This window comes from Anser anser (assembly GCF_964211835.1).
Source record: "Anser anser genome assembly, chromosome: 4".
Lineage (NCBI taxonomy): Eukaryota > Metazoa > Chordata > Aves > Anseriformes > Anatidae > Anser > Anser anser.
Genome location: NC_139724.1, coordinates 28105364 through 28120006, shown reverse-complemented (window position 1 = coordinate 28120006; position 14643 = coordinate 28105364). Strand labels below are relative to the sequence as shown.

Below are 14643 nucleotides of genomic sequence, written 5' to 3'. Positions count from 1 at the left end.
GTTAGTTTCACAATGCCGAATGTTAAATGTGTCATATTAAAAAACAATTAAATAAGATCAGTACACACAAAAATGGAATACTACACACACATCCTCCTGCTTTCAAAAACAGTTTTAAAATTCTAATTTACAGAGTAATTTTGATCAGATAATCTTTAGTATATAAAAACATCATTCTCATACTAAAGCATCAGCAATACTGAAAATGCAAAGGAATATTTGAATCATGCTAATAGGACTGAATGTATTTTCAGTAGAGTTGTAGCTATATGATTATTGGTTCATGCCCACAATATCTCATTGTGAACTTTTCAAAATCGCAAATACAAAAATAGCGAGCCTTGTAAGATGACTCTTAAATGTTACAGATATTATACCTCATTGAGATATGCCATATGCCAGGACTGAGATTTTTTGTTTTCTCTGGGACAGTGTGACTAGTTCATAGCACTGCTGGTCTAAATTTCTGTTAGGCTGTATGATGTTACTACTTGAAACTTAACAGTCATTTCAGTTTCGTGCTAAGTGCTAATGTGACCTACATGAACAGTGTGTAAAAATATTTTTGTTAGAAGCTGAACACTTTGTTCTGTTTGATTACTAAATTTAATTGCAAGTTCTAATAAATTTTAATTTGAATAATTACACTTTCTCTAGTAATTTTCACTTCATTTGCAGTCCTGTAGCTTTTCAAATGCTTACTGTTCTGATAATTGTCAGTGAAAACCAAAATGGCTAGGTAATGTTAAGTACATTTTCTTTCATGTTTGCTGCATATATGTTGCTTAAAAACCCTTCTTAGAAGGAAAAATAGAATTAATTTTTAAGAAAATTAAAGATTGTTCAGAAAAGGGAAATAAATTACAGCCAACCAACACTTATTCGGGCTCTTCGTAAGACTTTTTTTTTTTTTTTTAAATTATACTATTGTGTAGCTACATATTTTATCCTACAAGATAATTTTAGGAAAATGACCCATTTAAATCTTAAACTTACTTATTTCTGTGATACGATCTACAGTAAAATTAGAAATGTATTTGTTGATACATTCTCTTCCATTTCCTCGTATAATTGGAGCACCTGCCTTGTGTAGCAGGACAATTTGGGTAGTCACATCTCTCCTCCATGGCTACTCCATGTACCACTGGACTTCCTTTCTAGAAAGTGCTTAGATGTACTTTCCATACCATCTACTACACTGGCACACTCCTTGGGGTTTTCTTTCAGAGAATTATTACTATAATATTTAAATGTTTTTACTGGGCCAAGACCTGACACAGTTTTATTGTTTGTCATTTGACACTTTCAATCTCATTTTCTTTAATGCCATTTTTATTGTCTGCTATTAACACTCAAAATTCATTCCCTAGGTTGACACCACATTGTTTCACGCTCAGTGCCTATAGCTGCTCCCTTTTTTCCCTTAAAAATGGGTTCTTTTTTTTTTTTTTTTAACAAAAAAAAAATACCCAAACCGAAGTCCCCATGATCACAGAAAAAAGTCCTCTAATCCCACCTAATTACTTCTCCAATTACTACCTTCTTTATCTTTCTTTCCACTGAAACCAGGCTCACTAATGAGCTTCTGCTTGGTAAATCTTGAGACAACCTTTTCTTTTGATCCCCTCCTTGCAACTGATGCAATTCATCACCATCTTCTCCACTGCCTTCTCAGGTACCTTAATGTTTCAAATGGCTATGCAAACTTAAGAACATTATTTATTGTCTCTTAATGCTCCAGACCCATCTTTCTCTCGGTTTCTTTTCAGAACTATTATCTGCTCACCACCACCACTCCAACAGAATATCTACACCATTGGCAACTCCTGTGTTCAGCCTCTATACATTTCTGTCTGCATATGATGTATGCTGTATATATTCGGCTGGAATTAAGCCTTGCGGCAAAATGATTCTGATTATTTCAGCTGTAATTCCAGTAAGAACATTTTGAATGCTATTTTCAAAAGATTAACTGCTGCTGGTTAAAAGCCACTCAGAGGAAAACTGTTATTTCATCCCCAGATAACTATGAATGTCTTCAATGAAACTTAACAGTTTAAGAAATCTGAAATCCGAACTATCTTCTGAACTTTACTTTAAGCTATTTGATTTTTCTTGTTTGACTGGCTGACTCTTTTGACAGTTAATATGCAAACTTAGATTTTCATGAATAGATTCTGAATCTGAGTTCTTTCTACATTATTTTTAACAGTATACTGCTGCTGTGATATGAAAAATATTAAACGCTGATAGTAGTTTCACTCTCCCCTGTCAATTTGCCCTATTCCTTAATTAGTTTGTCCTTCCAGCCTAGATTGTTCTGTTGTAGAGAAAACTTAACATTGTGTTAAAAACAATGTAAAAACATTACATAGATCAAGGCTTAAGAAAACATTTTACAGTCCATAAAGTAGCTTTTTTTTTAATTGAAGTCTTAAAGTTTATGTATATTTTAATGTAAATCCAACATATAGTTTTACATTAAAGCAAACATAGTATTCTGGAAGTGAAGAAAGGGAGCCAAATTCCATTCTTGGTAGCATAAACATGTCATCCTAGTCTAAGAAATACTGATCTGCTCAGAATTTCAAAATATTGAACGTTCTATAATGTAATTTGTCATCTAAGCTATCATTTCCATTCCCTACAGCTTTCACAGCTATTTATTTTGAATGCACTTGATAAGGAGAGATCAGTTAATATATAATTTGGAATTTTAGCAGTAGAAAAATGGATTAAATAAAGTGAGTCACCCTTCTGACACTTCTGTCTGATTTTGTTATTTTTCTGAATATCCTATACTATCCTATCAATTTCAAGATTCCAGATAAAATTTCAAACATTACTGGCAAAAGGCGTTGCTAGCAGAAGCTGGAAAACCAGACAGCCTCACACCTGATTTTTTAGTATTAGTTTTTAAACATTTAAACAATTACCAAAGAGTTTCCATTATTTCTCTAAAGATTCATTTAACCTGATAAAGTGTACTCCATGGATCAATGAAGACACATTTTTATCTCACTATAGACAATCTCATGTGATGTGTGACCATATTTTTTTCTCCTTGCACCATTTTCTGAAGGTCTGGTTGCAATATAGTACAATATGGTGAATTGTTCCAAGCATCCCAGCCATCACCTCATCCACAGATACACTAGCTTCACTGAATGCATGTTGGACAGCACTGAGTGCATAGCTGTCTAAAACAATGACAGAAGGTAGGCTTCTACAACAAAACACCCCATCTGAGGCGTTTTGCACCCCATCTGCACTCCAAGTCCTTTTTATTCCAGGAAAGATGAAGCCAGAAACAGGCTGCATGAGTTATTCTGGCAGTGGTGACCCTATTTCCCATGGAGTATGGATCCCCATGCCAAATATACGCAGGTAACAAAGCCCCAAATATACAGGGGTAGCTACAGCACTGTTTGAGAATTCCTGGAGTTAAAACGAATAATGCACTTTCAAATGCCAAAGTTTAGAGAAATACAGAAGGTAAAACTGGATTAATGAAACTTAAAACACGTGCATTGTTATTTAAAGGCTACTAACTGAAAGGTGTATGATGCCACCCTGTTAAGGAAACTGCAGGATCTCCCTTTATGGTGAATTTCTTCTTACATAACAATTAACATTCACTTTGAGTACTCAACATTTCAGCAAGTAATATTTTTATTTCAATATTCTTCTACTGCTAATAATACTTGCTACTTTTCCTTTACGCTGACTGTATGTGAATAACTGTGGGCTGAAAGCACAGTAAACTTTAACCTGGACTGCTAAAAATCAATGGAAAACAACCTTACCTGACTTGGATAAGCTCAGCTTAGAAGTTAGACTTTCTACAAGGTAAAATTCTTTCTACTATGTACCATTATAAGTGGTTTTTTTTCCAAAGCAAAAAAACTGTATGAAATATCTATAATTATATAATTAAATACAAACATTTGCATGTGTTTGGCCTGAAAAGGGAGGTCCGTACTCCCAAAGCAGTGTCCATCAGCATCAGAAAACTGCCAGCTGCCTAGCTGTGTTCCAAGGCACTATTACAATTTACTGACTTCTTTTCAGAAAATGTACTGTATGCTTTGCCATAGTCATTGACAAATGCATTCTAAATAAAAGAAAATTGCTATATAAACTGCTACTGGAGCTGCATGCCACAATGAAACTAAACTTTGCCTGGAGTAAAGGAACACAAACATTCATATTTATGTCAATTTTAAAAATGACTCTCCTGAAATAACCTTGCAAGGACCTTTATTTTGATGCAACTGCAGCATGGAATTTTAAATCATAACACCACTGAAAAAAATAATTATATAAATATTTATAGTAATGCAATCTTCTGTTGTCATTAACGTTTTTTTTTCTTTTTAAGCATTTTGCTACCATAAACTTACATTTAAAATCTACCATTACAAGGTAGTGAAAGACAAAAGGAAAAGCTCTGCAAATGCGCTCTGCTGTGCTGCATTACCTCTGCATTATGTCCATGCAACAGGCATAGAGGTTGGATAATATGTACTACTGTACTGATTGTAGGTCTAATAATGCACTGGAAAGGAAGCAGAGTATACCTATTCATTCCACTCATTTCTCATCACCCTGTTTGAGCAGCACACCTTTGCCTTGCCTTTAACACATGAACTGATGTAAAAATACCTGCATCTCATCATTATTTACAGACTTCTGTACATCTGCTTCAGACAAGACCCAGAGCGGCTGTAAACCACTTATAGGACTATTCAGAATACACGGTGACTGAAGTTATTTGATTCTAAATGGATCATTTATTTCTGATCAATTATTCCCATATTTCCACACAATATGAATCAATTCTGAGATTTTCTGCTAGTATATCAGAGTTCAACCACGTATGGTTTACCAATATTGCATATATCAGAATATTTCATTATGGACAATGGATTGATTCTAAAAATGAGTGAAAAATTGCTTCACAGCTATAGAAACAATCTCTGTGCAAATACAGAGCTACTGGCTTTCCCTCTTCCCCCCTCCCCTCCCCAGTACAATTACAGAAGTTCAATCTTCAATTAGAGAAGTAGAAGCACCCAGGCTTGTCTTGGCATGTAGTCGTGGGTTTCTTTTTTTGTTTGTTTGGTTGGTTGGTTGTTTTTTTTCATTTTACAGTGTTACAGTTTGAGCTTAATTTGTGAGAAAACACTCCTTTCTTTACCTTTCCACCCATTTCACTTCTCCCTATGATTCTTTTTTTTATGAGAGGGAACTGCTTCTGCCCCCCATCATGTTGGTCAGAGAGAGGTTACAAATAATTTATTTGTTCCTTCTTTCAGACAACCTGCCAGCTTACAAAGGCAAGGACAGGGGAGCCTGTGGCAGTAGGATAACTAAGGTCTGTTTTAATTCCTGTCTTCAAGTCCTCCCTCAAAGACTACTACAATTCCTCCAGGCTCTCTGTGAGACAGAAAGTTGATAATATACTGAAATAGGCAGTAAGGGTAAAAATCAGCTACAATGTTTGTTACATTAGAAAGACGGAAGGAAGAGATTGTAGTAGATAAAGTCAACAATACTTCAAAAAAAAAGTTGCTCATTCAGTATTGTTTATATCCAATTATCTACTTGTCCAATTATCTATCTTGTCTACTTAAATTAGAAAATAGGAACTACCTTCTGGTTTATAGCCATGTGAAGGTTAGTCTTGGGGATTAAAGACTGGCTCAACCTTCACATGATACAGCAAAAGAAATGGTAAATGACATCTAAAAAGTCATTTAATGTCTAGTAAGATGCAAGCACATTTCAAGCTCTTGATGAAACATAGGAGTTTACTGTAAATCCAAATAAGAACATTTCCAAATATCTAAATTAAACCTTTAAGTTACATTATCACTGGAAAGGAATGATCTTTCTGCTAAGCTAGAGTGTCCAAAATTTATGTAGTGAGCCTCAGATACAGGGTGTAGAGAATGAGAATTATTATAATTTTTAAGGAAAATTTAAGATTCTTGCACACTTCCCTAAGTGTTGCATTTTTTTAAGAAAAATATTTTCTAACATAAACAAGGATAAAAGCGTTAGAATTGTCAAAGTTGAGGAAACAGTAGTTATATTCTGATTTTTTTTTTAATTTCTTCTACAGAAAGTTTTAAGAGAGGACACTAAACAAAACAATTGTTTTCAGCATTACAAAGTCTGTCTCTCCACCTCCTAGTGAGATATCCCAAGTCTGAGCTGAGTACCGTACTAATGCAGGCTCATGGGTTTTGGACTTCAGTGTGACCAAAATCTTTTCTCTACAAAAGACTGGGTAAACTGACAGTACTGTTTTTGAATTATTATTCTGTCTCCAAAGAAGTATGACAGAAAAGAAAGGAGGGTTGAGGAATATAGAAGGAAGATTTGATTATGGTCTTAAAATACACAAAATGCTGTTGCAAGAAGTAAATATACACAACAATTATTTATATTATTACATTTTTTATCTGGGTATTTTACATCTATGCCTAAGTTCTTGGAATGTGAAGCATCCCCTCAGTGGTCAACAGGAATATCATGCTTCCCTGACCACAAACTGGGGACACCAACACTCTACTTCCTATTCAAAACCCTGCATTGGTATCTGTAGCAAACAGACCTAATCTGGAGCTCTGCTACACAGTAGCACCATGCTTTTTCAGGTACTATTGTTTCATGCTGCTTGGCGTTTGCTACCACTTCACCTCTTATTCTTAAAATACACTACTGTGGCTGTAGGTTGCAGTCTGGAACATACTTTAGTCAAAAGAAATAAAAGTTGATTTGTGTAACAACAGAGTATTTTATTTCCCAAGAGCTGAAATTCAAGTGAACAACAAAAGAATAATTCAGTTCTTTATTTAATTCTTACCTGAGAAGAATATGTGTGACCATCTGATCCACAAACAGGATTGGTATAAACTACTGGACACTGCTTGCAGTTTGATGAAATGGGAACACCCCTCCACTGTTTATGGCCTAAACCAGCCTCTTTCATACTGTAAGTAAACAAAAAGTATGTAATTCTGATAAGCAGTAGTAAAAAAAGAACATATTCAGGGTATTGTAATGTGCCTTTACAAACAGTAAGCCATACATAATTTCAGCCATTAAATTTTATTTTAAGTAAAGCACTGTCAGCCTATGCTCACTCACTATCATACCATATACTTGATACACCTGCAAGTTACTTCAATTTTTAAGACATCTTGGTTGAAAAGATGATTAAGATGTTGCTTCGGAGACTGTTACATTTATTGATCAGTAAAAGATGTCTGACTTGTGTGGTATTTGCTCATTTCTGTTCTTATTAAGTAGTATGAACAGAGCTATTATTAATATTCATGTTTAAAGAGACAACATTTAAGCATTATAGAATATATAAATTATATTATATCATAAATACTTCAATAGAAACAGCTGGTCCTTCAGAGTACTGTTTTACCCTACTTTGACCACTGTCAAAGTATAATAGATTACATTTCTTAAAATTCAGACTCCACCACCAAAGGTAAAGTTCAAAGGTAAATAAAGGCAGTCCACTGGAACACAGGGTTGATCTGCATGTGTGTATATGTGTATGCCCGCATGCATCTACCTGAATTATCTAGTTCTGAGTCATCTAGCTCTGAATTAACCTTTATTTGATTATTTTTCCAATTGCTTTTTGCACCTATGAAAGCATTTAGCAACCACTGCATCCTTAAAGATCTGTTTTATGAGAGTTGCCTAATTCATAGGCTAGCCTACAACATGCTTTTTATATTAATGGCTTCCATGTAAATAAGAAAATAGAACAATAATGGATAATTTTTATAACATGTTTTCTGCTTTGAATCTTAATCAAGAATCTACCCATAATTATGTTTAGAATACAGCGATGACTTATCATGACACAACAAAGTAGTAAGTGTTCACGCTCAAAAAGCTCAAATCAAATCTTTGATGGAGCACAACTGTTTCAGCTTGGTTCAGCTAAAGATCATCAAGAACTGTTCTGCTACTTAGTCATGATTCACTGCTTGAGAAGAACTTGTCTGGAGTAATAAAAAAGATATGAACTTGAAAAAAGTAATCTCTGATTAGTGCTTTTCTTCTCACTTGACTGAGAATTTTCCAAGCATCCACATGAGCTCCAGCCTAATGAGACTGTGTTTAGATGGCTGCATCTTTCTCTTACTTCTTGTTTCTTCTGTAGCTCATGATTCCCAGAAGTGTCCCAGTAGCCTGAGATTAGTAACAGGACCAGACAGCCCCAGCTATCAAGCTACCTGATGGAACTTCTGTTCATCAGAGTCACGGTAACTCTAGAACATTGAATAAAACAATTGCAAAAGTTCCAGACATCAGTAGGAAGAATTCTACTGGTATCAGCAAAAACTAGAAATTACAAACAGGATTTGTGGGATACACAGAGGCTACTGGTTATAGTTTCTCAAAACATATCAAAGATGGTACTAGAAGAAATTGAGTTTTTTAGCTTATCTGCCCCCACTATTCTATCCTTGTACATGCCATAAATGAAGTATACACCTGAGAAAAGATGGGGGAGGGAACACACACATCCAGACTGAGGAAAAAGGATTATTAAAATCATCTGAAGGAAGGAAAGAGAATGATGTCTAAAGAAGAATCACAAGACTAGACACTAGAACAAGCTGAGGACAAAGAAATCACACGTCTGTGAGATGACCATTGGAGACGTATGAAGAACAACGTAGCCTGATCGGCTTCTCTTAACCAGCCTCAGCTTCATTAGGCTTTTAAATGCAGACTATCCCAGGCCACTCATTTAGGGTGAAGAGAGTCAACTTTTACATTCTACACAGAACTCTGTTGAAACCTTCAGCAAATCACTTTTAAGATCTTGGTTTCCATATAACTAATAAGATTTTTCTATTAAACAAAAGTATCTGTGTTTTCCTAACTCAGAAGGTAAAATGATAAATAAATTATAAATAATGGTATCAGTCCAGAGATACTGGGTCATACAAATGCTTTGGATGGACGTATGATCAGAAGGTTTAGTACAATAATGCAGAAAAAAAGATTTTGTATAATTATAGTTGACCAACAGCTATTTTCTGATGATCAGTCAATGAGATGACAGGAAAAAAGTAAAATCAATAAAAAACATTTTGAATACCAGTTATGATACACACATGCACTTCATAAAATCTATCAATAGTACCTTAAAATTACATACTCTAACATTTCCTTTCATCATTATTTAATTATATCAAATTTGCTTCTCTTGACTATTTCTATGTTGCCATTATATTGGCATTTTGGTTTGTGTTGTTTTGTTGTTGTTGTTTTTTTCCCAACTAGGCAATGAACTTACATACAAATTATTAGCATGAAAATAACTAAGAAGCCATTATTATTATGGTATAAATCATCTTGAATTAAAATCATTGTTGTATGCCCATGATGTCATTAAATAAGACCCAGAAGGACTGTTTAATGACAACGTAATTAATTTCAGTTACAATTTACTTAAGATATACACATAAAGCAATACATTGTTACATTCTACATATAAGGAAAATAATTAGTACTAGTAAAAGAATTAGTAAAGAGACAACAAAAAAAAAGTTACTCCACTGTAAAATTTCACTTTTTTCTTCCTTCTATTCAATTTTTTTTCCATTTGATAAGCAAAAAAAAACCCACCCAGATTACTGCAACTCGCAGTTACTAAAATTGTGTCATTTAATTTTCTGATTCCATTACAGTCAGTATAAATGTTCATGTCCATTACTATTTTGCCACAACAAATATATGAAGCCACGTAAAAGTTAGCCTCTTTCACTGACAAATCTTGTACTTCTTGATTTCCTGAAAAGGGTTTTGGGATCTCTCTTGTAATAAAGTTAATGAAGTACTGAATACACAAGCTCCACATTATCTGACATTGCTGAGACCCAAATAGTAGAATTAAATCTATGGGTTTAATTTACCAGCAACACTTGTGATTGCATTAATTTGCGTACACCCAATTGTGCATATGCTCATAGACTGCACATGCAACTGCAGGTCTGGAAACGTAATTAGACAATCTGCACAGTTACTGTAGCCTATGTACCTGTTTGCATACATAAACTTACCTTTCTGTATACACAATGATCATGCCTGTGAATACTTTAAGAATGCTTAATATAACGCCTTGAAAATTCAGCTACAAGCTACTGACTCTTTGGAAACGTGACTTATTTGATGACATATAAAATGCATGAGTATCCAATTGACTTGATGGAACTTGATAGTTAATAGCTAGATCTGAGAATCCTCAAATACAGGTCTTCAAATGCAGACTGACAGAAACAAATTTGACTTACTAAAGAACTAATGTTTCAAAGAACTCCTGCATTTTTTCTCTGATAACTATATTTGCATTTCTTAGATAGTTTAGAATTATTCTGATATAGAGACTGTCTGATTATATTTTGCTATGGTCTTTGGGGGACACAATCAGGCTGTGTCAGATTAACATAATTAGAAAAAGCACTTGTATTGCAAAATCTAATTTAGTTTTGTTAGAGTTGACTACATTTCCTTCAAATTTTCTTTTTCATGTGAAAGCATCCTGGAACAAAACTACAGTTGTCAGTATGTTTTTGAGATGTTCCTTTCAAATATCAAAAGAAACCCAGCAGGTAGCTCAGCACCACACAGCCATTCACTCACTCCCCATCAGGGGGACAGAGGAGAGATTCAGGAAAAAAAAAAAAAAAAAAAGTAGAATTCATGGGTTGAGATAAAGACAGTTTAATAGGACAGAAAATGAAGGGAAAATAATAACAATAATAATATTATTAAGACTAACAACAACAACAATAAAATACACAAAACAAGTGATGCACAATGCAATTGTGTACCACCAGCCAACCAATCCCTGAGCAGCAGCCCCCCCAACCTGACCAACTACCCCCATATTTATTGTTCAGCATGATGCCATGTGGTATGGGACATCCCTTTGGTCAGTCTAGATCAGTTGTCCTGTGTCCCCTCCCAGCTCCTTGTGCACCCCTAACCTCCTCGCTGGCAGGGCAGCACGAGAAACAGAAAAGTTGTTGGCTCTCTGTGAGTACTGCTCTGCAACAGCTATAACACACGTTATCAGCATAATTCTCGTACTAAATCCAAAACACAGCACCATACCAGCTACTAGAAAGAAATTAACTCTGTCCCAGCCAAAACTAGGCCACATGGCCAGCTCTTGTGTGTGTTTCTATGTTATTTTGACTTGTTTCACTATTTTGCATTATTCCCATAGAATACAAGAAAAAATTATATTGAGAAACTAATAATAGTTGAATAAATCTGAGATGAATGAAGCAGAGGCTAAGAAAGTTGCTCTAAAAATATAATAAAAAATACATTTTTAGCAATTTAAATTAACAGTGTTGTCAAGGTGTTTGTATTTATTGATGGACCAGGATAACATTTAGCAGGTGCATGTGAGATTATATAAATTCAGCTATTATTTTTCCCCAGCACGTACACCCAAGAGGTCAGACCAGAAAATTGCATGTGATCTATCATTTTTGTCAGGATCACTAAACATACATACTCAGTATTATTTTAGAATTCAGAGTATTTTTTTCTGTGCATGTAAAATCAAAATGCTATTTACTGATTTGCACATGAAAAGGAAAACAAGCAGATGCTTTGAAGATACAAATTCTTACTCCTTTCACCTACACGTAATATTAACAAAATGCTTAATACTTTTAGATGGTTTCTGGACCTGTTGTCATATAGCTCCATTATTTTCTGCAGTATTCTGCCTACTTTTGTCAAGCAAAGAAACAAGTATTTTTTCTAGATGTCTACATAATAAACTAAAACCTAAAAAAAAAATAGCCCTATATATTCTTAAGAAACAGTTGTAAGTAATACTGCTGAAATTTTCTGGAATAGTATTTCCCTCACTTTGACTGAAGTTAGGTCGTACAGGATTTTAATGGGACAGAAAAGCAAAGAATGCACAGCAACCCAGAAATGAGTTCTCATTATTTAACTTACCTGTAGTTGCCTGAGAGGTGAAAGGGATTTTAATATACAAACTGCTGAATGCAGAACTCACACCAACCTCCTTTGGGTTGGCAAAGTTTACAGGAGTAAACACATTTCTAGGAGTAATGTGTTATACGTGACTATGTAAATTACCACAAGTTTAGAAGCTTTTTGTTTTGTTTTGGCTTTTTTGGAGGGGAAAGAGGGGAATATTTCAGATGCTGAAGCATGCAAAGATTTTCATCAAAGCCCCTAATTTCCAGATGGTAGGCTATAGGTACATGTTGCTTTAAAATAGCTAGTACTTCGTGAGAACTTTTTTGCGAACTGAAGGAAAAAATGACCTCTGTAGAAAAGGCTCTAAAATACTCTTTCCAAACTATAAGAGATGGTAGCTCTTCTGAACTTAACATGTCAGTCCTCCCTCCCAGCTGTAGCTTGTCTTTAAAAAGTTATCATTAAAATCCTTTTTAGTTGAAGATCAAAGACAGAAAAAGGATATTCAAATATTACCTAGAGACAGTAACAGAATATACACTTGTTAAAGGATTAAGATGGCTGTGTGACAAGTTCTTCTATACTATACAAAACAACAACACCTCAGAGGACAGTTAAACCATGAATTGGTTAATCACTAGTATATTTATGTATTTTTCAGTTCTTTTGATGTTGGTTGTTTTGTTACATCCATAATTTCTTTCAACTTCCCTCTTAAGTATTGTAAATACTGTAATAACAGTACTGATGCCAAACAGTTAGAGACTTCACACACAGTTAAGAGGATGTAAAGCAATAACCTTATTTCTCATTTCAAGTGGTAAAATACGCAGGACGCATATTTAAACTGCAAAGAGAATGTCTTCCTGAAAGCCAGTTCCTCAGGTTTTAAAGGTTCTCTTCTTGTTTCCTAAATGTACTAACTTGTATCTACAGAACACTGCTGTATGTACAGCGAGAAGGTCTCTCTCTCTCTCTCTATATATATATATATAAATATATACTAGTCATAAATACTAGTCATAAACCTCCCACTGCTGCAGGTTCTCTATAGCTGAGCAAAGCATGAAGAACAACTACATTACAGCAGCTTGTAATCCTGAGAAGCCTGCTTGGAAAGAGCATACAATTTAAACATACTGCACTACACAATTTAACCGTGATTACATGGCTCTGTAAATGTCCATTCTAAATTGCTTAAGGCTACTCCTTACACTTCGGAAAATGGAAACAAAACCAAAAAAATAAACTAAACTTTTGGGAACAAAACAACTAGTCATTGATGGAAGACTATTAACTTTGTTTTCTATGAAACTGTAGGAAACATCCGATTTTTCTTTTATTTTTTTACAGTAAAGGTTCTCATTTCTCCAGAAGCTGTGTTCTACACAGGTATCCATTTGGCAGCCCATGAATTTACAGCATGCCCAAATTACTCTGCCATCTAGAGGCCAGACAGAGAAATCTTATCACAGATCATTACTCAGCAGAAAAATGCAACGTAAGGAGGCCAAAAGATCATGTTGGCAGATAAGCTGATTTCCAAGATGATATCATTAAAAGCAGTGTGGCCAGCAGATGAGGAAGGTGATTCTCCCCATCTTCTCTGTCCTCATGAGACCCCATCTGTAGCACTGCATTCAGTTCTGGGGCCCCCAGCACAAGAAGGACATGGACATGTGCGAGCAGCTCCAGAGAATGGCCACCAGGATGATCCTGCAATACCCACACAGTTAGAGGCTTTTTTTTTTTTTTTTTTTTCTGATATCTTAAAGAGATTGCCTTCTCCATTGTTCTTATAACACTTACTTATTCAGGCTGGATGTGGCTCTGGGCAGCCTGCTCTAATGGTTGGCGACCCTTCCCAGAGCAGGGTGGGGTTGAAACTAGATGGTCTTTAAGGTCATTTTCTTCAACACAGGCCATTCTATGATTCTATGATAAATTGTTAGCTTAGTGCAGAGCAAAACCAAAACCTATACAATGATCTAGGTTGATACCTGGTTTAGTAATCATGATAAGTCTTCTAGGTTTGGTAGACAAGAATTACCATAGCAAATAATAATTTCTCACAAAATACATCACAATATGATAGAGCAAAGCTGAGCCCAAAAGGAGGACTTTTTGATGATTCACATAATAGCAGGAACAACCACTACTAGAAGTGTTCAAGGATTAATGTTTTCAGAAACTGTACAAAACATAAACAGACCCTAGTACATGAAGTAAGTTTATCACGATCACGGTTTTCTGCATATTCACTATGCAAAGCAAAATGCCAAAATGCATTTGATAGTCCAATTACAGATACAGTTCTCATGAGCATCTTAATGCCTGGTTCATAAATGAGTGAAGAAAAATTATAAATATAACAGGATCAAATAACTAATAATCACTGCTACAGCCCAAATAAGAAAAATAATGAAAATATTTTAATTCATACTACCATTTGAATGGCCACTCCTTCCAAATCTACTTATTTTATGTTGAACAGAACAACAGAATAATTTTTTAATTAGAAATAACTCATTTCCATACAGGCCCAGAACACTGACTGCCACAAACTGTTTTTTTACCACTACAGAAGTAAATTCATATTCCAATCCTAACATCCAGAACCCT

At 34.8% G+C, this 14643-nt stretch overlaps 1 protein-coding gene across 10 annotated transcripts in view; it reads right to left on the bottom strand.

The window, feature by feature from the left end:
* The window catches only part of SPOCK3 (SPARC (osteonectin), cwcv and kazal like domains proteoglycan 3), a 319690-nt gene that overhangs the window by 70563 nt on the left and 234484 nt on the right, over nucleotides 1-14643 (bottom strand). For all 10 annotated transcript variants that reach the window (XM_083835643.1, XM_083835642.1, XM_083835645.1 and 7 more), the window contains one exon: nucleotides 6875-7001. In XM_083835643.1, the coding sequence (XP_083691769.1) occupies nucleotides 6875-7001 (127 nt within the window). The remainder of the gene's footprint in view (nucleotides 1-6874; nucleotides 7002-14643) is intronic.